The 23835-nt window shown below is 39.7% G+C and overlaps 1 protein-coding gene across 1 annotated transcript in view; it reads right to left on the reverse strand.

Annotated features, from left to right (window-relative positions):
• The window catches only part of CCDC60 (coiled-coil domain containing 60), a 210336-nt gene that overhangs the window by 111289 nt on the left and 75212 nt on the right, over positions 1-23835 (reverse strand). Inside the window, 1 exon segment of the mRNA XM_074296538.1 lies at positions 2813-2881. Coding sequence (XP_074152639.1) covers positions 2813-2881 — 69 coding nt within the window.

Here is a 23835-nt window from a genome sequence, read left to right on the forward strand (position 1 = left end):
CACAGGGTTGTTATGAGGATTAAATGAGTTAGTATTTGTTAAGTACTTAGCACAATGCTTGGCCTACAGTACAGGAGGTATAAATGCTAGCTTGTTGTTTAGTAGTTTCTGACTCTTTGTGACTCCATTTGAGATTTTCTTGGCAGAGATATTGGTGTGATTTACCATTTTCTTCTCCATCTCATTTTACAGATGAGGTAACTGAGACAAACAGTGTTAAGTGACTTGACCAGGGTCATGCTGCTAATAAGTGTTTGATGCTGGATTTGAACTCAAAAAGATGAGTCTTCCTGACTCCAAACCCAGCACTCTACATGCTATGGTATCATCTAGCCTCCCTACATGGTAATTGCTTTATTATGATGACCACAATTCTGTACCAGGTGTGTGCTAAGAGCTCAAATAAACACAATGAAAATGACAAATCTTAACCCTACTGATGAGCACAAATGAGTTATTTCTCATCTGAGCATTTAAAGAACAGCATTTGATAGAGATGTGCTTTAAAATAGTAGCCCAAATGGGTTACATATGTTCTATGTGGCAGTTCTTAAAGATTTAACTTAAATAATAAGCTGGTTTTAGAGTGGTATCTGAGACCAACTGAGGTTAAATGGATTAGCTGTGGGGTCACACAACCAGTAAAGGAGGATGGGAAATCAGATTTCTCTGATTCTGAGTCCAGTATGCTATTCCTTATGCTTTCGGCCTATCTGGAGTCAGCATATACCTTATGAAGATGTGAATATTGTTAATTTTTCCAATTTACATAGACATGGATGTAAAACTCAAGGCAATGCTGTTTTAAAAGACCATTTAAGTTACCAAAAAACAACTTTAAAACAGGATATACTGCTTAATTTTATTTTTATAGAGTGAGTCTAGGAAAATTCAAAGCTCCTTTGCTTTTTCCTCTTACTCTGCTCTTGACTCTAGTTCTCTTCTCTGTTTTGTCTACTCCTATTAGAATGTAAACTCCTTGAGGACAGACACTAATTTTTTGGCTTATATTTGTATTGTCAGTGCTTAGCAGAGTGGTTACAACATAGTAGATTCTTAAGAAGAAAAGGGTTTTTAAAAACTAAATTGTGGAATAGGCTTGACCTGAAATTGGGAAATTAGCTCTGGCTTACCTTCTTAGACTATACATGTATGTCAGAATTTGTGTAAAGTGCTTTAATTTTAATTTTTGGCTGTGATTACATGAGCAAAAGGGAATTCCTAATGAAGAGACTTTCTCTACCAAAGAGAAAGTACCTGCTTGGCAAATGATATTCAATGTGATATCTACCTATACTGGATAAAAATTTAATTAGCTAATAGGATGGATAGGTAAATAAATAGAAAGATGGATGGATCTGGGAGAGAGAGAGAAAGCGAGAGAGAGAGGAAGGGTGGGTTAAGTTTTATAGCTAGGTAGTTCAATGGTTAGAATGCTAGACTTGGAGTCAGAAAGACCCAAATTCAAATTCAGCCTTAGACTAACTGTGTGGCTCTGGGCAAGCCAATTTGCCTCTGTTTCCTCAATAATAAAATGGGAATAATAACAGCACTTCTCTTACAGGGTTGTTATGAAGATTAAATGAGATAATATTTGTTAAGCACTTCGCACAATACTTGACCCATTGGACAGGATGTATAAATGCTAGTTTGCTTTTTTAAGTAGTTTCTGAAGTTTGTGAAGCCAGTCTGCATTTGAGATGGGAATCAAAGACAACTCTCTCTGACTCCAAGGTCAGCTTTCTATCCATACCACCATACTGTTTTTCTCTGCTTTTAATATATTTCCTAATTTTTGTTCCTTAAGCTATCTTCTCAGCTGCTTTGGATCATACATTTAGATCTGAAAAAGAACCTGAGAGGTCATGGAGTTCATTTCCTATATTTTATATATGAGGAAACTGAGACAGTGTTTAAGAGACTGGCTCAGGGTCAAACAACTAGTAAGTATCTGAGCCAAATTTGAACTCATATTTTCATGACTCCATATTCAGCACTCTTTCCATATGGATACCTGAATTTCTTCAAATATCTGAAGGTATGTTACCTGGCTGAAGGATTCATTTTGTTCTGCCTAGTTCCAGAGGCAAAACCAAAAGCAATTCATGGAATTTGTAAAGAAAAGAATACAATTTCAGCTTGATGTTAGGAAGAACTTTTTAGTGATAGGAGCTGTCCAACAGAATCCGAAGCTCCCTGGGAAACAGCCAGTGAGCTTTCTGATGCAGGTCATTGGAGGCTAGGTGACTATCTGGGCTAGGTTGGACATGTGATGGAGAGGATTCTTTTTCAGTTGGTTGGTTAGAGTTAGAGGTCCTTTTCACGGCTGAGATTTCACATTAGTGAATTATAATGACAAAATAATGTTAGCCCTCCCAGGTATAACACCCATTCCTCTTCCTTCTTCAGTTCAGTTCAATTCAATTAATGCAACTCAATACAATATTAGATCTGTCATGTACTATCTGTGTGATCTTGGAAAAATCATTTAACATCTCTGAGTTTCAGTTCTTCATATTTGAAACAAAGGAGATGGATTCAATGTTCTCCAAGGGTCAGATCTTATGATTCTATTTATACTTCTTGAAAGAACCTAAGTCCTACTATGTCTCACTTCTGGGGTAGGGGCAATTCTCCCTAAACGGAGCCCAAAAGAAGCCTTTAGAAACTTTGCCCCATCACATTGTGAAGAATGGATCTGCTGCTAGGGTTTCAGGGAAGGCAGGTTCAATGAATCCCCACCCGACATAGCCCCATGGACAAGTCTGCAGATTTCAATGTAAGACACAAAAGAAATGTTTCTTTGACTTACGTCTGTGATTTTAATATTTGTCTTTTCCACATCCTTTGGACTTATAGCGAAGCTTTCATTCTTGGTGATCTGGAAAGAAAATAAGATGCATAAACAATAGTCTTGACCATGAATGACTAATGAGTGAGTCAAGAGAAGGGGTATTGAAATTGATTAAATCAATTCTCTATGACAACTCAATTCAACCCAATAAGCACTTTCTGAGTACTCCCTATATCAGTGTTGGTTCCAGCTTTTGGGGAATCAAATGTGAAAAGGAAAGTGTTTCTGCCCTTATAATACCCAGGAGATACAATATGCACATGAGCAAATAAATACAAATACAAAGTAATTTTTAGGAGGTTTAAAGCACTAAGGACTTTAGGGATCAAAAAAGTCCTGATGTAGATAATAGTTCCTGAGCTGAGCATTGAAGAAGTAAAAAATTCTAGGTTGTGGATGTAAAGAGAGAGAGAATACTCCAGATATAGGAGGAAGAGGTGGAAGATGGGATCTATATTCAGAGAATAGCTTGCCATATGAAGTAATATTGTAAAGGTAGAAGAGATTCAGGCTTAGGATTTTGTATTTTATGTAAATTTATGTATTTAGAGCTAATTTCTATTGTTTAGTTATGTCCAACACTTTGTGACCTCTTTTTGGGGTTTTCTTGGCAGATACAACAATGGTTTGCCCTTTCCTTCTCTAGTGTTTTGACAAATGAGGAAATGGAAGTACACAAGGTAAAGTGACTTGCCCAGGGTCACACAGCTAGTGTTTCAGGCTGGATTTGTCTTCGTCTTCCTTGTCCACCTTGATACCACAACAGGGAGCTACTGCAGTTTTTCTCTCCCACTTGAGTCAAAAGACATCAAACCCAACTTTCTGCTAGAAGCCTCTAGTTTTCTCCCCCATTAATATCTCTTCCCTGAAAGGTCTTCTACTGGCATCTATTCTAGAATCCCTTTCCCCTCCTCCTCCTGCCCAGTTAGAACATCTATATTTTGTGTCTAGGTCTAGAACCTAATTTTTTGTATATTATATCCCCAATTATACTGTGAGCTCCTTGAGGGTTAGGGACTGACTGCCTTTTGTCTTTCTTTGTATGCTCCAGTTGCTTAGCACAGTTCTGGGCACACAATAGGTATTTAATCCTCTTTATACTGATTAGTAGAAATAGGATGGTAAGAAATTTCTATTGATGCCGAAGAAACATAAATGGACTATCATGATTATTCATTAATTTAATTTCAATTCCAATTACCTATGGCAAATCAATCGATCTCTTTGACCCTCACTTACTTTATCTGTAAAGTGGGCACAATATATATACAGCCCACCTCACAGTATTGTCAGGGTAAATGTTGAGGACAGTACTTTGTGGACTTTGAAGCACCATAAGCTGTTATTATAATTGAAAGATAAGGGCAAAAATCCAACAGTTGGGGGAAGAGGAGGATAGGTAATCCCCCTTTTACCCAGTTAGGCAATGGGTTAAAAGTTGATAATGATAGGTTATCAAAAGGCAAATTAATATTTTTGAATTTTACTGAGATTGTTACATATTTAGCATTTACATGTTCAAGTTTAAAAAAATCCAATACATTTCCACTGACATTCTTATTGTAGCCCAGAATTTGGTTTTTTTAAAAAACAAAATTCTAGCCTCATTTTTTTTTACTCAATAATACCCATTTCTATGTTCCTTAACTTCCTTCCCCCTCCTTTCTTATTTTGTCTTTTCTCAGGAATCTCACTTCAGCCCCCATCTCATACCTTGAGTCTTTTCTTCTAGTCTAAAACATTCCAATTTCTCAGTTCCTTGGACTTCTTTCTCATAGTTGGGAAAGTCGGACTCACCTAAATAGTGCCCCCTTTCTTTTCCCTTCCATATATTAAAGACCTGAGCTACTCTGCAATAGGAGTTTCCCCCATGAAGCTACTTTTACACTACAGACACTCTGGAGTCCTGATAAGTACTGGATGTAAAGGATGAGTTGTCACAGACTCCCTTTTTCTACACCGTGCATGGCTAGTAGGTGTTTAACAAATGCTTGTTAAAGTACATAATTGTAATAAGATCAATGGAAAGAACTACCACCACGAAACTGATCATAATGTTTCTATAATGACCAAGTCTGATCACAAAGATAAAAACATCTACCTTTCTTCTTTGCAGAGATGGGAGACTTTGGGGATGGACTATTTACTATTAGAATCAGTTGGTTGGTTAGTTTTGCTGTTTTATGCCTTTAAAAATTCTTTGCTACAAGATTAGAGGAGAGGAAAAAATATATTCAGAAATGGAAATGTGAGAAATGCAAAAAATATCATTTCCTCCACTAAAATGTGAGCTGTGAGAAAAAAAGACTTTTTTTGAATTGGTATACTGCTTGATACATGATAATTTTAAGGAAAAAAACTAGTTAACATAGTTTCTAAAAATAGAAATTTTTTTTATTACTGACTGATTCTTATCATGGCTTTGAGGGCCTTGGTTCCTGACCCTGTCCATAAAAAGATGGTTAGATCTGGCTCCAGCACTCTCCTTAAAATACCTCTCTGGTCATTATAACCTTATATGAGTGGTATTATAATGTGAACATATTGTGGAAATCTCTTGCTTTTTATATTTGTAACTTAGCATAGTTCCTGACATAGTAAATGTATTTTCATTTATTCATTCATTCATTCATCCATTATTCAAGTTTAATGGGAAATTTAAATGTTTTGTGTTTTTGCTATGTTTTCAAAAATCCCTGTAAATCCATCTGATGTTATCCATTTTCCATGGTGGGTGAAAGAAAGATTCATACCCCTGTAAAGGGCTAGAACTGAGCAATGCACTTGGATAATGAAGCACGTGAGACTAATTGCCAATTGGACAGTTCCCTATTAACTTGTTTGAAGGTTGACCCTCCCCAGCTGTTCTGTGCTGACTTGATTGGTGGGACAAAGAGGGGGAAGTGACTTGTGTAGGAGGAGGAAGAGAAACTTGGGTGGTGGAACTCACGCTCACTTGCACTCGTGACCTGGCGTTGGAGGCGACGGTAAAGATCTAGAATAAAGACGTTTAGTGATCCTGACTCCTGCTGATTTCTGGAAAGATAAGAGTTCCAGCATACCCCAAACCTATAATACTCATTGGGTGCTCACCTGGAAGTTGGGGAACATGTTACCTACTTTTGGGGAACCCTAGACTTGAGCTATACCTAAGGCTTATTAATATTTCTCTGGAAATATTTTTACTTGAAGTAGAGATAAAGAGCTATAGATATAATATCTCCTTTGAGATCAAAATTGGATCAGAATTGGATCTGATTTGTGTGACCCCAGAGTCCTTAGGAGGTAGGCCCAAGACTTAAGATAGGACCCATGTGCATCCTCTATTGATCCAATTCTTTCCATTTCTTCCTCTCCTATATGAGTCTTGTCCATTTCCCTCTAATATTCACCATGGTAGGTTTCACTAAATGGACTAGTGCATTAAGGATCTTCCTTTAGCTCTTTGGACCTTGCATGGATACAATAAAGTATAGGAGCTGTCTATTCTATCCTTCCTCTCTCTCTCTCTCTCTCTTTCTCTGTCTCTCTCTCTCTCCCTCCCTCCCTTTTTTCTTTTTCCTTTCTCCTTTCCTTTCTTTGCTTCCCTCCATTTTCCCTTCCTCCCTTCCTTTCCTCCCTTCCTCTCTTCCTTTACTCCTTTCCTTTTCTCCCTCCCTTAGTCCCTCCTCTCCTTCCCTCACTTAGTTCCACCCTCCCTTCCTCCCTCCCTGCCTTTCTTCATTCCCCTCCCTCTTCATCTTCTCTTTTTCTCTATCCCTCTATCTCTACCTTCTTCCTCTCTTCCCCCTCCCTCCACCTCTCATTATGATACTGGCCCATTTCCTGCCCCCCCCAATCATACATTTCTTTACTCATATCCTTTGCATTGTTCTAAAGCACAATTTCCTATTTGTGATGCTCCCAAGGCCTAGGAACTAAATCTTTATTAAATTCCATTTTGCCACTGAAAAAGCAATGGCCTGACCAGCAGATGAGAATTTGTCAGTGGCATTGTAGCTTTCCATAGATTTTTCCCTAGCATTTTATATAAAAACCCTCCACCTCATCCTTTGATACTTTAAAAAATTGAGGGTACTTTCTAGAATAAAATTAATATGGAAATTAATTCCCACTGGATGTATTCAGACTGATACAAACATCAGGGGAACAGCTGGGACCCTTCACTGAGTGCTCTGTTGCTCAATCTGAGAATGCAGAGCACTTGGAAGGAGTTCATAGAAGACCAACAAAAATGATTAGACAATTTCAGATGCATTGTGTGGAGATGGAAAGGATTTTAACTATTCAGCTTTGCTGGGAAGGAGGGAAAAAGGAAGGGAGAAAAGGAGAGTGCATGAAAAGAGTGTACAGGTAAATTATGAGAATGAAGCAAGGTGGGAATAATTACAGGAAAAAAACAGGAGTAAAAGTTGCTGTTTTTCTGAGGCTCTATGATTCCAAAGTACTTTCATTCTCATCATCATCTTTCAAGGTAGAATTGTAGCTGACCGTAGGTTAAGGGTGACCGACCTCAGATGCCATCTAGTCCTACATATGCTCAAATTATGAAAATCTATTTATATTATCCCCAAAACAAGAGATCATTCAATGTCACCATCAAGACTTCCAAAGATGGGGAACTCACTACCAGTCTAAAGTAGTCATTCTCAGACTCATAGATTTAGAATTGGAAGGGATATTTAGTCCAACTGAGTCATTTTACAGGTGAGGCAACGGACATTTGGATATGTTAAGTAATGTACTCAAGGTCACAAAAGGAGACAGAAACAGAACTGTGATCTCAGCCCAGTCCTCTGATTACAAATCCTATAACTTGGAATAATAACTAGCATTTATATGATGCTTTAAGTTATGCAAAGAGATTTGTATGCTTTATCACATTGGAACCTCACAGTGATCCTGGGATCGGGAGTCATTCCTATAGATGAGGAAATAAGGCAGATGGAAGTTAAGTGACTTGTCCAGGATCAAATAACCAGCTGGATGGTACTCAGGTCTTCCTGGCTCCAGGCTCAGAGGCCTATCCATCTAGCTGTCCAATATGTCCAAAGACACAATAGATCTAAAGACAAAAAGGAAAATAGTCCCTTGTCCTCTGTAGTCACCAGTCAACAAGCATTTATTAAGCACCACTGTATTATAGATACCATTCTAAGTTCTGGGAGCCACTGTATGACAGATACCATTCTAAGTTCTGGGAATACATAGAAACAAACAAAAATTGTCAATGCTTTTGGGGAGCTTAAGCTCTACTGAACCCCTCTTTCTTTGCCTCTCCTCCAAATGCCCCAGCTCCAAATGACCTTGTATTAACTCTGGATATAGGCATTTCCTCTAGGCATATTCTCTACTCCAACAAAATGAAAGCGCTTGAGAGCAAAGCCTGCTTCATTTTTGATTTTGCATCCCTCATGCACAGAGTCCACTCCCACTCTTACTTGGTGCTTTTTGATTGATGGCTTGCTTGATTGAAAGTGATGAGATTTTTTTTTGAATCATGTCTCTTATTAGTTGTATGACTTTGACTAAATCATTTAACCTAATTGTGCCTCCTTTTCCACAAAATTATAAATGGGCTCCCTGGTTTCACATATCTCTTCCAATTCTGAATCCATGATTTTATGAATCAGGAATAGATATTTTGTTTTATTTTTATGAAAGCTTTTTATTTACAAAGCATATGCATGGGTAATTTTCCCAACATTGACCCTTGCATAACCTTTTATTCCATATTTTCCCCTCCTTCCCTTCATCCCCTCCCCTAGCTGGCAAGTAGTCTAATACATATTAAATATGTTGCAATACATGCTAGATCCAATATATGTATACATATTTATATAGTTAATTTGTTGCACAAGAAAAATCAGATCAAGGAGGAAGAAAAAGAAAAAATGAGAAAGAAAACAAAATGCAAGCAAATAAAAATAGAGAATATGAGAATGCTATGTTGTGTTCCACACTCTGTTCCCATGGTTCTCTCTGTGGGTGTAGCTGGTTCTCTTCATTACTGAATAATTGGAACTGGTTTGAATCAACTCATTGTTGAAGAGAGCCACGTCCATCAGAATTGATCATTATATAATAATCTTGTTGCCGTGTACAATGATCTGGTTCTGCTCATTTCACTTAGCATCAGTTCATGTAAATTTCTCTAAGCCTCTCTGAGATTATTCTGCTGGTCATTTCTTACAGAACAATAATATTCCATAACATTCATATGCCATAATTTACCCAACCATTCTCTAATTGATGGGCATCCAGTCAGTTTCCAGTTTCTGGCCACTACAAAAAAGGCTGCCACAAACGTTTTTGCACATATGGGTCCTTTCCCTCCTTTAGAATCTCTTTGGGATATAAGCCCAGTGGAAACCTTGCTGGATCAAAAGGCATGTAGTGTTTGATAATTTTTGAGCATAGTTCCAAACTGCTCTCCAGAATGGTTGGATCCATTCACAGTTCCACCAACAATGTATCAGTGGTCCATTTTCCCTATCTCCTCAGTGATGAGATTCTTTATTCTGAGTTGGAATCAGTCCTTATTTAGGCCAACTTCTGCTCTAGCTTGGGATAGTGAATTCCCAATGCGTTTTCTTAGTCCTTGGAATCCGGAGGGCTGAAAGCCCCTCATCATCTGTCTTCATAATGGAGCTCTTGAAACTGTTGGAGATTGCTTTGCCTCTGTTGGTGGTACTTTCTTTTAGAAAAAAAGATGGGTTGGACTCATTGACCTAGTCTAAGGTCCTGTCCATTATTTTGCATATTCCTCTTTAACTTCTGGGAGTCAAGCTGGCAGAAGGAGCCCTTTAGAAACTCACTTTTTCTGACCCAGCCTCCCAGGGGAGTCGTTATATTATTAAGAGAAGAGGAAGAGAAGTAAATCAACCTCGCCTCCCCGCAAAGGACACAGATGGGGGAAATCTGTCTAGTGGGAGGCTCAGACTTCAAGTGGAAGTTGCTTCAGATGCAACAAGATCAAGAAAGAGTGAAAGCTGGATATTTGGGACCAGTTAATTTCCCTTCCCTTTTTAGGGCATAGCTACCCTGCAATTGCTAAAAAAGCTATCACGTCAAGGTCTACAGGCATGACATACTCTTCCTTCCCTGTGAGAACAACAGGGAAAGTCACAGAAAAGTGTGTGAAGTGGGGGGTTGTGGCAAGTTGGATTGAGACCATTCCATACTTATAAATGTACACTCTTGTTTGTTCAGTTTCACTTTAGCGAATGTAATTTAACTGATTAAGTGACTCCTTCACATTAGAAGAAAGAACCATCTGGGAATTAACTAGGAATGGGGATAATCCAAAGGAATCATGAGTTATTGTCGATCTCTCCTTATCCCTAGATGTAGAAGGAAACCAGTTAAGGGACTAGGAAGGATGTATAGAAAATGGGGAACATGTGTGGTTTCTGAAGCTCTTAGCTCAAGTTTAGATCACCACCTGGTGGCACTCTCAGATATAGCACCAGTTGTAGTTGCAGTTTCCCCCCGCTGTGTGTAGGATCTGGAGCCTGGGGGTCCACGTAATACTGACATATTCCTTCCTGTAAAGTCCACCCATTCTACCCTACTTATGTCTTCTGGGATCAATGGAACAAATCTTGTTCACATGACAGCCCTTCAAATAAAATATGATTGTTATCGTGGGTGCATCTTACTGAGACCTTTCTATTCCAGAATCAATGGCCTGGAGTTATTCCAAATGATTCATCACTAATTCTTTTTTTCAACAAGTATTTCTTAGGTTCCTGATATGGACAGTGTACTGAGATATTTTACTATACAAAGACCAAATGAAAAACAAGCCCTTGTACTCATGGATTGTACTGGAATATAGGATAGATTTGTTGTTAATTCATCGTCGTGTTCAAGTTTTTGTGATCCCATGAACCGTAATACGCAAAGCACTTCCTCCATATTTCCCAAAGTCTCTCCAAACTCATGTTCATTGCTTTCACAATACTATCCAACCATCCTTTGCCATCCTCCCTTCTCATTTTGATGAATTAACAAATGAATAAATGAAAAAGTATTTTTAAGGTTCTTATTAAGAGCCAAATTAAATACAAGATTATTTGAAGTGAAAGAAAGCATCAGCAAACAGGAGGATTAAGAAAAGATTGCTTTAAACTATGATATTGGAGAGAAACCTTGAAGATTTACATTTTACTTGAAGAGGAGCCTAAAGGTTGGGTTAGGTTACTTGGGAATAACCTACCTAGCATGAGGGGAGTTTGTACAAATGTATGGTGATGGGAAAATAAAATGCCCAGTTCATTAAAGAGTTTAGAAGATCAGTGTGTCAGAAATGTAGAATACATGAAGCCAGGTCATATGAAATAAATATGGAAGGAGAGACTGTATGCAGACTGCCAAGGGCTTGCAAGGTCACATGAAAGGGTGTGTTTTGTCCTGGAGATAATAAGGGAGTCACTACAGCTTTGTGAGCAGGAAAGTAACCAATGCAGACCAATGTTTCAAGGGATTATCATGTGGCATGGTTTCTGGTCCCTTTCCCATCATGCACTGTTATCTTTGTTTTATGGATGATCCTCAGAATGTTGTCTGTCTTACAAACCTGAAAGAAGCTGGGTTTTCACTCAGCTTTTTAAAGTTCCAGTGTAGTGTTCCTTCCATATCATTCCCTAATACTGGGCAAGGACAAGTCATAATATATCTGACACCTATATATTGGGAGGCTTTTAAACAAACAGAGGGGTCTATATGTGTTACCAGTATTAATGGGAACTACTGAAGCTTTTTTTTTTTTTTTGCTGAGGCAATTGGGATTAAGCTCAGGGTCACACAGCTAGTAAGTAAGTATTAAGTGTCTGAAGCTTGATTTGAACTCAGCTCCTCCTGACTTCAGGGCTGATGCTCTATTCACTGTGCCATCTAGCTGCCCCAATGGAGCTCCCCAAAGGAAGAGAGAAAAGTGACCTGATCAGGTAGAAACTTGTGAAAATCACTTTTGTCAGCTATGACCACCAACATGTCCCTGATAATATATAATATATAATATATATTATTACATATATATATATATATATATATATATATATATATATATATATATATATATATATAATTCCTATAATACCAAAATCCCATGGCTGTGGTTCAAAGAACTCCATCAGCTCTGAGGAATCAAGGTCAAAGACATGGTTATTATAGTCATCCAGTCAAGAAGTGATTCAAAACTTGCATCAAAATGGTGGCCGTTTGAATGGAGACAAGAAGACAATGGCAAGAGACATGGAAGTAGAAATAGCAGATTTAAGCAATTGATGGAACACATGGAGGTGACAAAGAGTTAGGAGTCAAGGACGAGGAGGCTGTGAACCAAAGAGGCATGTGAGAAAAATATTGGCATTTCAAATATGGGCAAGATGTGCAGGTAGAAACCTTAAAATCTGGCAGCTGACAGGATATGGGGTTTGATTGAGTGTTAGGAGTCAGGGATGACCCTGAGAGTGAACCTTGGAGACTGGTGGGTTCATCCACTCAATAGAAATGGCGATGTTTGGATGAGAATAAAAATTAGGGGCTGAGAAAATGCACCCAAGTGTGGTTGCAAGTGAGGTGGATATGGGTAAATTAGCCTCTTGTGCAAGATGGAGTCTTGGGGTGAGTCAGGTATACCTGACACTCAGTCCTCTGTGGCTTTTTCTTAATGGCCAGAGGTCATGAACTAGCTGCGCCTTATCTTTGCTCATAAAAAAAAAACAAGCTTACTGCTCCTCAGGGCCTGGGTACCGGTCATGACTTACTGTAAAAAGCTGCCTCAGATTTCAGCTTAGAGAAAGAAAATATTCTCTGCAATTCACCTGATATAATGCACTGGGAGGAAGGCTAAGCCCCTTCCCGACGCCGGTGAGAAACGCTGACACGTGTTTCCATTTTCATAACCTCGGGATGCTGGCCGAGGCATCCTCACACAGGTGAGAGCAGATGAGGGACTTAGAAGGCGGCATCTCTCCTGGCGGGGATACCTCTCTCAGCTCAGGTGCGGGCTTTTCTGGTTGGAACAGGGGCAACCATTTAAGCGGGCATCAGAGAGCACGTGCCAGGCTCTCCAGTGGGTGCCTACTGGCCACAGCTGGCATAAGGCCAGCCCAGCCCGGACCGACCGAGCCTTTGCTCTGGCCAAATGAACCAGAGGGAAGGCGTAGCTCACAACATCTCACTAGGCAGAAACAATTTCCACTTCAGCTGGTTTGGACTGCGTTCGAGCTGGCAATTTGGAGAAGGAAAGCTCGCTATCTCATTACCACTGTCCTCAGCGAGGAAACAAATAAAACTTGTTGGTGAAAATCTGTGTCTTTGGAAAAACCTGCTGATTACAACTTCCCTCGCAAAACTAAATAGATTTTTGCTTCAAAACAGCTCCATGATACTTAGAGGGCTCCAGCGTGAAGCAAGATTGATGTCAGATAAACAGCATGGTGCAGAATAAGTCTGCAGACGTTAGTCGTTTATTTTCAGGCAGCCGCTCCAGGGTTTCTCCAACACAAAATTCTCAGCTCTGGGGTCAGAGCTGAGCTTCTGCAGAGACATTTCCGCACAGGGGTCTGCAGGCAAAAGAACCTCGCAGGTAGTGGGCAGGGTGCTGGAGGGCTGAAGTGAGCTGCTGCATGAAGGGACCCAAGAAACACGGTTCTGGAGATCTCTGGAACCTGGCAAGGTGGGAGCAAGGCTTCTGCTGCACTCCATTTCTGGTGCCAGTGTATACATCCTCTCAGATGTGTGTACATAAATATCATGGCTCTAGGGGGCTTAAGGTGGCCACTCTGTAGTGGAATGGTTGAATGCCGTAGTGGACAGAGGGTGGGAGTCAGGAAGAGTCTTCTTCATGAATTTAAATCCAGCCTAGCTGGGTGATCTTGGGCAAGTCCCTTAACCCTGCCGTTTCTTCATCTGCAAAATGATCTGGAGAAGAAAATGGAAAACTACTCCAGTATCTCTGCCAAGAAAACCCCAAATGGGGTCACAAAGAGACAGACATGACGAAAAAAAATGACTGAATAACCAAAAAACCCCAAGATTGTCGTGAGTTTGACTGAGATAATATTTATAAAGCACATTTTGCCTGGCAAATAGTAGGTGCTATATAAATGAGTATTCACTTTCCTCCACTTTCTGATAAAAATGTGCTCAAAACACTTTATAAATGAATTATTATTAGTTTATAGCTTAGCTCGTTGGAGAAGAGACATTTGTTCTGAGCTGACCATGGCCATGTCCCTGGGTGCCAGGCCTAGGTACCTGCTATGTATGAAGCATTACTTCCAACGAGAAAGGAAGATGGGAAAGCTCTCAATATTTTTTCCAAGTATATCAAGGATGGTGTCACAAGGACAGAGGTCCTTGGTCTGCTTGGTCCCAAAGAGCAGAAGCAACAAAATGGGAAGAAGTTAAGAAGAAATAGATTTAATCTTGATGTCAAGAAACACTTTCGGGCCATTAGAGCTATCCAGTAGTAGGAATGGGCTGCTTCCAGGGTTGTCTGTCATCTCTAGAGACTGACTGGGTGGCCAATTGTCAGGGATGCTGTGGGGAGGGGTTCTTGTGTCAGATGGTGTCTGAGATTCTAAAGTCAAAGGCTGGCTTGGCGGTAGACTGAGGAATCAAAAAGGATCTATGATGGCCAACAGATGGAATTATTCACTGTAAACTATTAATGCTCAAAAAACCAATTAAGGGGAATAATGCTCAAACTGCTTGGTGAACTGTCCAATGTGATATTTAGAGGATCGGTGGTTAGTGCCCTAAAAGAGGGACCTGGATGGCCCAGAAGGTCACATTTCAGAGCACTGATCTATTCACAATCTGGGTCAGATTCCTCTTTTTCTAAGGTGGTCAAGTGATGGATCACTCATGTAATAAGAATCAGCCAGTCAGTCAATCAGTTAATCCACAAGCACTTATTAAGTGCCTACTGTGTGATTCTGGGCAAGTTATTTAATATGGTTTGCCTGTGAAATGAGCTGGAGAAGGAAATAGTATAAATGTCGTTGCTGTTATCAACAGAGGGAAGGCTATCAAGCAAGCAACCAGCCAACATTTATTAAATACCTACTCGATGCCAGCTACTGTCCTTGAAACTGGGGGTACAAGGATAAAAAAAATGCCCCTGCCCTCAAGGAGCTAACATTCTATCAAACGGAGGCATATAGCCTTTTAACAGAACTCTTTTTTAATAATAGCTTTTTATTTTCAAAATATAAACAAAAATGGTTTTCAGCATCCATTCTTATAAAACCTTGTGTCCCAAATTTTTCTCCTCCTTTCCCCCCATTCCCTCCCCTAGACAGCAAGTAATCCAATATATAATAGAAGACTTTTTTTAAAAATAAGTTTTTATTTACCAGAGATATGCATGGGTAATTTTACAACATTGACAATTGCCAAACCTTTTGTTTTAATTTTTCCCCTCCTTCCTCTCCCCACCCCAAGATGGCAGGTTGATCAAATACATGTTAAATATGTTAAAGTATAAATTAAATACAATATATGTATATATGTCAAGACAGTTATTTTGCTGTACAAAAAGAATCGGACTTTGAAATAGTGTACAATTAGCCTTGAAGGAAATAAAAAAAATGCAGGTGGACAAAAATAGAGGGATTGGGAGTTCTTTTGTTGGTTCAGTTCATTACTGCTTTTATAATAGAACTCTTTAAAGGAAAAATGACCTACTGTTTCTGATGACTTTATATCCACTTATCTCTGTATAAATTTGTTTCTCCCAGCTGAATGTCAGCATTTTAGCCCTACTCTTTTCTTTCAATGCATTGCCAGCAAACAATAGAGAGCCCTGCACACAGCAGGCACTTCATATGCTGTTTGTTGAATTTTTTGTTAACTCAAAAAATAGGATCATTCATTTTCTCTTCCTTCATTAATTCAATAAACATTTATTAAGCACTTACTATATGCCAGGAATTGCATGAAGTGCTGGGGATACACAAGAAGACAATTTCTGTCTTAAAGGACCTTATAAATCTAATAATAATTGACCATCACCTAGTAATAGAAACTCTAGCGTCATGTTATAACTGCGTCACTGAATTATACATTAATTATACATTATAAATTGACAAGAATATGATTGATTCAAGATAAAACTGAGTTCATTAATGGAAGGGAACCCCATCACCTTATAGGGAAGAAAACTGAACTCAGAGAAGGGAAGTGACTGAAATCTTGGTTCCTTGACCCATTAGACAAGTATTTGTTTTACTAGATTGATCCTGGACCTCAACTGGAAAATGTTGACAATTATTCTTAGAATTAAGCCACTCATCCCCAGCCCATGATGACCAGTGGCTGCTGAGAGGAATGTGGTACTCAGAAATCCCAGCAGGTGGAGCTGGATGCCCTCTCCTGCTTCTGGCCCAGGGCTGGGAGCTCAAGAGGGGAAGCATTGTGGGGGACTGATGGATTTGACTAGAATGAAAGTGGGATGGTTGACTGAATCTCCAAAGCGTCCATCAGACATGTGATTGAGCCAGAGCAAATGAACCATAGGCTCAGTTAAAAAAAAGAACAACAAAAAAAAACAAAGCAACGCATACAAATCCAATAAATCCAATAAATGAATCTCGCCAGGTTTCTCAAAATACTTGGGCTGAGGGGCCCAGGCTACAACTTTTGGCTGCTGGTGGCTGATTCCCGGTTCAAAACCGGAATGCCGGGAGGAGATCCGAGTCCGAGTCCTGATCTCACCTTTGGGAAAGAGCTGTAAGGAAGGAACTATATGAATATGGGGCCCAGGTTGCAGTCCTTTGAGGAATCAAGAAAGAGCTATCAATCTGTCAGTCCTTTCCGGGTCCGGGCCGGGTGAGGTTTCCTGGCTTTTCTTCATTTGAAACCTTTATTGGTAAATCATGTCTGATGAGTCTCAGTAGATAGTTTTTAATGAATTTGGTTAAAATGAACTGCATTTAAATGTATATGTATATAGAGCAGCATAAATTATAGCATAAATATAGTATATGGTATATAGTGTTATATAGATAATAGAGAAAAGTATAGGATAGTATGGCTATAGAATAAATTATAGTATAAAATGATATAGTATACAATATAGATATAGTATAGAAAAGTATAGTATAATACATATCCATATAATAAAGTATAGTATAACACATATAGTATAATACAGATATGTAGTATTATTTCAGTTATTATAATATCTAGAACAGAATAGTATAATACAAAATAATACCTGTAATGTTTAATACAGTATAACATTGTGTCTAAAACTGCATAGTATAGCATAGTTTCCAGAAAATTGGACTATAGAATAGTCTGTAGAACAGTACAATATATTATAGCAGATAGAACAATATAACATAGTATCTATATTACATATAGCATCATATGGAATAGTTTTTAGAACACTACAGCATTAATCTATGTTTTCTGTGGTTTTGTTTGTTTGTTTTTTTGTTTTTTGTTAAAGCAATTGGGGTCAAGTGACTTGCCCAGGGTCACACAGCTAGGAAGTGTTAAGTGTCTGAGGGCAGATTTGAACTCAGGTCCTCCTGACTTCAGGGCTGGTGCTCTATCCACTGCACCACCTAGCTGCCCCTAATCTATGTTTTTTGTTCATCATGTTCAAATCTCAATGATTCCATCGATCAAAGCACATCAATGCTGTCCATATAGCTTTTCTTGGCAATGATACCAGAATGGTAAAAGCAATTTTATTAAAGCACTGGTCTTGCCATCTCATTTTCCCTTTGCCCTTCTTCTCTCCTTTAGTACCTCCAGTGGCTCTCTATTACTTCCAGAATCAAATAGCAAAGTCTCCCTTTGGCTCCTAAAGCAACAACAACCTGGGCCTTTCCAGTCTCCTGATACTTTGCTCACCTTTATCATATTCTAGGATGCAGCACACTGGGATGCTGGCTGCTCCTAGCACATAGCAATCCAAGCCTGGTGTGTTCCCCCCACTCCCCATCTCCAACTCTTAGGACCCCGGGCTTCAGACTCCATATCACATTCAGAAGGAGGTCTTTTCTACTCCCCTGCCCACTAGAACCTTTCTCTCCTAATGTTTCTCCTCTAATATTATCTACTGTGCATATTGCTTATATATTTCTCTTTATATGCAGATTGTCCCTCTCATTAGAAAATAAACTCTTTGGGGAAGGTCCCTGGCTAGACGGCCAGAGAAGAAAGGGAAACCATTCAATTTGTAAGGAAGGAAAACCATTCAATTTATAAAGTCAGTATTTCTAGAAGAATATATTGGGTTTAGCCGAGGGACACAAAAATTCCAAGTTCCTGCATTTTGCTTTCCCTCTTACCATGTCAAGAAATCAGCATCTATTTATGGGCTGCGCAAAACGCTTGGGAGATCAGTATTTCATAAACTTTAGACTGGAGGATTGTCCTCAGAGATCGGCTAAACCCATCCTTTGACTCAATAATACAAACATTTATTAAATACTTACAATGTGTAAGGCACTGTTTCTAGGGTGACGGTGGTCCCTCTCCTTAAAGAACTTATGACATTTTACTGGAGGGAACACACAAACACACACACACACCCAAAAACATACAACTATGGCTTCAGTTTATGAGTGAGATTTATAAAAAATAAGGCCTTAATGGGTTGTTATACCCATAAGAAAAGACAAGGTGATTGGAAGAGGAGAGAGAGAATACTTGACATTATGTGTGGGGATGGGGGAATCAGGATCTCAACTCCTTTCTCACCTCCTCCTCTTAGATCCCTAATTTTTTCAAAGCTCAGTTCAGGGGCCACCCTCTTCTTGGTAAGTTGATAGAACCTTGGCTTCGGAGTCAGAAGGCCTGGCTATATGGGGTCCTGAGCTGTGACCTTGGAAAGTCTTTTTTGCTTGTCTGGACTTCAGTCTCCTTATTATCTGTCAAATGAGAGGGTTGGACTGGCTGTCTCTAAGCCTCTAGGGCGACAGTTTATAGACCATTTGGTCTAGAGTCAGAAAGACAAGTTCAAATCCAACCTAAGATATTTACCAGCTTAACTCCTGCCTCAGTTTCCTCAATTATAAAATGGGGATGATAACCTCTACCTCCCAGTTGTAAGGATCAAATATTTATAAGGTGCTTAGCACAGTATCTGGCACATAGTAAATGCCTAATAAACACTTAGTGATTTGTTAGTTTATTGATCTGTGTCCAATGTTGAGATCAATAAGACACTTTTTTGGCAAGTAAAGAATCTTTAGATAATTGAAATTCTTCAAATTATTCCTAACTCTCCTCCATCCCTGCAGTTCAGGAATATATAATAAATAGTCAACATCTCCCCAGTCCTTTTTCCAAAAAATCTCATCTTTTGCCATTAGTTGCCACGACACGTTAAATAGCAAAGTCTCAAATGGTACATGAGATGCTGAAATCAAAGCAACATTTGAAATTTCAATAATCTTTTCCATGAAGATATATAGCTAAGTATTATGAGTAGATTTTACAGAAGTGGCAACTGAAAACATTGACAAATTGAGCTTTTAAAGTCTCACATTTTGCTAATAAAGTTACTTGAAGGTGACCAAGTATTCATTATAATTCCATTTTATCCTCCCCTGGTCCTAGATACAGAGAAGGTGCTCAGAAGATTTTATGAGACCGAGACTCCTATAATGTCTGACTTACCAGGGTTCCATGATCTCTGGCACTTCCAATAGATGAGGGAAGACTCAGAAGGTGTTTGAAGAATCCAACTTGGACACCCTGGGATCAGCACTGCCCTTTGGGATAGTTCCCTGCCCCAGATTCTATCCACCCATATAGCACAATAGAATCCAAGAAGGCCAACAGGGGAAACTATATGACCCAGAATTTCTCTGGTTTGCCAGGCAGCAATTACAAACCCATTTGCTATAGCTCTACTTCCAATCAGTTGAGAATAGTGGAACAGAGACCCAAAAGGCTGGGTTTTATCAGCTTCCAGAACCTGGCTGTAGATAACTTCTCAGAATGGAGAGTGAACCCCCATAGGGGTTACTGGTAGGAACTGTTCCTTTTCTGATCAACATCTCAAATGCCCTTCTTTTTGGAGAGCAGGCGCCATCTTTGATAAGTTTGCTGATGGTGTCTGGGTGGATCCATAAACTGCCATATGGAATTGGACCAGAGGATGTATGTATATGTGTGTGTGTGTGTGTGTGTGTGTGTGTGTGTGTGTGTGTGTGTGAGAGAGAGAGAGAGAGAGAGAGAGAGAGAGAGAGAGAGAGAGAGTTTGTGTGCATGTTGTCAGTTCCTTTGAAAGACTTCTTAGAGTCATGTTTTTAAATGCATAAAATAATTTATAGGGAAATACAAAAAGCAATCCAATTATATTGAAATACATTTGTCAAGATAGATTTTTAAAAGTTCACAGACCCCCTAATCTAAGGATCTTTCCACAATTAATCAATCAACCAATTGACAAGCTTTTATTGAGCACCTACCATATAACAATAATAACTAACATTTGTATAGCCTTTTAAGATTTATGAGGAACTTTGTAATTATCTCATTTGACCCTCATGTTGACAACCCTGGGAAGTAGTGCTATTATTATCCTCATTTTTAAAGGCAGGGAAACTTAGGAAAGCAGAATGACTTGTGGATGGTCACACATTTGGTAAGTGTCTACGAATTCAGGTCTTCCTGTGTATGGACCCCAAACTGCAAGACCAAGATGCCTACTATGTGCCAAGCATTATGGGAAAATAAAATGAAGAGAAATAATGTCTGCCCTCAAGGAGCTTACAGTTGGAAGACTACCAGGAAATTTAAATATAAATATGAATAAACACACACATATACACATACAGATAGATATATGTGAGATACTATGTCCAGATATATGTGAAATACATGCATGTTATACACACATTTCCTTGTTATCTATTTATATATGTCTATATACAGCTTATACTTTAGGAAAATCATTTTAAAGAGTTGGTTGTTATTTTTTATTTTTATTTATTTATTTATTTTTGCTAAGGCAATTGGGGTTAAGTGACTTGCCCAGGATCACACAGCTAGATGTCTGAGCTCAGCTTTGAACTCAGGTCCTCCTGACTTAAAAGAAAAATCATTTTTGTAGCTGAATGCAAGATAGATGAGGTGGGAAGATAGTTGAGGCAGACAGACCCAGGTCTTGACAACAGGTTAGAGTGAAATATAATGAGCACATGTCCTATATATTTGTGTTTGTATCCAAATAAGAACAAATTAGCTTAAAATAAGGCAGGGAAGACACCAATAATTGAAGACCTTGTATAGAAGGCCAGGCTTGAGCTGCATCATGAAGAAAGGGGTCCTGTAAGGCTGGCTTAGTAGAGCAGGCTTTTTAAGCTTGGGGATAAAGGCATGAGATAGAATATTTAATGTTGGGGATGAGAAACAGAGAGAAAGCCAGTTTGGCTCAATTACAGAGGACCAGAGGGGTATGATGACTATGGATAAAGAGTAAGGGAGGGTTTTGAGGGATATAAAGTAAGGGAGGGTTTTGAGGGGAAAGCTACTGAGTTCTATAATGGACATGGTGAGTTTGAGATGTTTCCAGCACATATGGTTTGAAATGTTCAATGGGCAATTGGTGATTTGGGATTGACTGGGGCTGGAAATATGGATTTGGAAATCATGAGTATAGAGATGATAAGTAGACCCATGGGAACCGATAAGGATACCTAGAAAGAGGGAGGCTGGAAAGGAAGATGAGTAGGGGCTGAGCACAGTTCAGCTATGGTGTTATGATTTTATACTTCAAATAATCAACATTTATTAAGCGCCTACTATGTGCCAAGCACTGTAGATACACAAAAAAGGTCAAAGACAGTTCCTACTTTCTCCCTACTCAGGAAGCTTACAATCTAACGGGGAAGACAGCATGGAAACAATTCTGTACAGGATAAATAGGAAATAATCAATAGAGGGAAGGCACTGGAATTAAGATGGGTTGGGGAAGGCTTCTTGTAGGAGCCCCAAACCCTATCCACACATGTATAGCACAGTTGAATCCAAGAAGACTAAAAAGGGAAACTCTAGATGGGACTTCAAAGAAGGCAGGCTCAGTAGTTGGAGTGGAGAAAGGATACTGTTCCAAGCATGGGGGATAGATCAAGAAAATGACCAGAGAGAGAGATGGACGGCCTTGTCTGTGGAATAGCTAAGAGGCTGGGGCCACTGGGTGGAACAGGGGAGAGGGGGAAAGGTTTAAGAAGACTGGAAAGGTAAAAGGGTTATGAAGAGTTAAGAAGACTGGAAAGATAGGTAGAGTCATGAAGATTTTTGCATGCTAAATAGAGCATTATAACAGAGCCCCTGGAATTTAGTAGGGAGTTATCATGACTTGGCTTATGCTCTAGGACAGGAGTCCTCAAACTACGGCCCACGGGCCAGATGCAGCCGCTGAGGACGTTTATGCGGCCCTCTGGGTTATGGCAAATGGGCTGAGGGGCAGAGACAGAGGGTGAGTTTTTGTTTTTACTTTAGTCCAGCCCTCCAACAGTCTGAGGGACAGTGAACTGGCCCCCATTTAAATAGTTTGAGGACCACTGCTCTAGGAAAATCATTTTTGTGGCTGAATGGAGGAGAACTGAGGCAGGCAGACTCAGGTCCTGGCAATAGATTGCATATGGAGAGTGAGAGATAATAAGGAATCAAGGATATCTTGGGAGTCTGAGGGACTGGATGTATGTGAAATACATGCATGTGTATATACACATTTCCTTATTATCTCTTTATATATGTCTTTATATGGCTTATACTTTAGGAAAATCATTTTTAAGAGTATTTTTTTTTTGGCTGAGGCAATTGGGACTAAGTGACTTGCCCAGGGTCAGATAGGAAGTGTTAAGGGTCTGAGGCCAGATTTGAACTCAGGTCCTCCTAACTTCAGAGGAAAATCATTTTTTTTGTGGCTGAATGCAAGATGGATTAGATGGGAAGACAGATGAGATAGGCAGACCCAGGTCTTGTATAAGAGCAAGCCCAGAAGGGAGAACACAATTGATTTGTGCTGAGAGCATCATTCGGCTTTCCCTTTAAGGACTAGTTATGGGATTAATAGAATTTTACCACTTGGCTGGAGAAACATATTGGCCTGACCTGTCCCTTCTGGAAGACGGTCATTAATTACTCTACTTGGACTTGGCAGTTCTGGAGCAGATGAAGTTACTGTAGTTTGACACATGTCTGCTAACTTAGCATATCACTGAATCCTCATGGCACCTGGCAAACGGGCAGACGTCACGTGCTCCGCGAGGCCACGAGGCAATTACCTTCAGAAACATTCAATTCCAACTAAGGTGCAGTCAAGGAAGCTAGACATCCAAAGCGGAGCATTTCCCCTCTTATCTTAGCCAGACCGGTGTCTGAGTCACAACCACAGAGACGTGAATTTGGGAGGAACAAGAAAATCCAGGGAAGGTGACAAAATAGAGAAATGGAGTCCTGAGCGAGTGTTTCATCTGGGAGCTGGTGCCTTATGCACCAACGGGATAAGGCCCCGAGACCAGTCACTGAAATAGTCAGGGAGATGAACCTCGCAAAGGCAGTCGCGGCCCTTTGCCGGAAATCAGAGACCGGAGGCAGGATCAGGTCCACATGCAAACGTTTTCTGCTAATAGGGTTCTGGAAATAGTTTAGGGGCACATGATGCAAAGCGGATGGGACTTTTGCTTGGGAAGCAGGCAGATGGTTATCAGCTTCAGCTGTCCTGCTAATGGTGCTAAATTCTCTCTTGAAGTTCCAAGACTGGATGCTCAAAGTATCAGCTGTCAGGGATATGACTGGGAAGGGATTCACTGTCCTAACCAGCTAGGAGTGAGGTCTGGGGAACATTGCATTGTGGGTGCCCACTAGGGAAGGGAAAGAAGAAAACGTTTTGCTTTTTTGTATCAAGGACATTCTAACAAAACAACAAAAAAAGTCTTGATTTGTCACAAAGGCTCAGGAGAAGCCTCCCAAAGGAGTGAGGAAGAGGAAGC

Source organism: Sminthopsis crassicaudata, chromosome 1, assembly GCF_048593235.1.
Source record: "Sminthopsis crassicaudata isolate SCR6 chromosome 1, ASM4859323v1, whole genome shotgun sequence".
Lineage (NCBI taxonomy): Eukaryota > Metazoa > Chordata > Mammalia > Dasyuromorphia > Dasyuridae > Sminthopsis > Sminthopsis crassicaudata.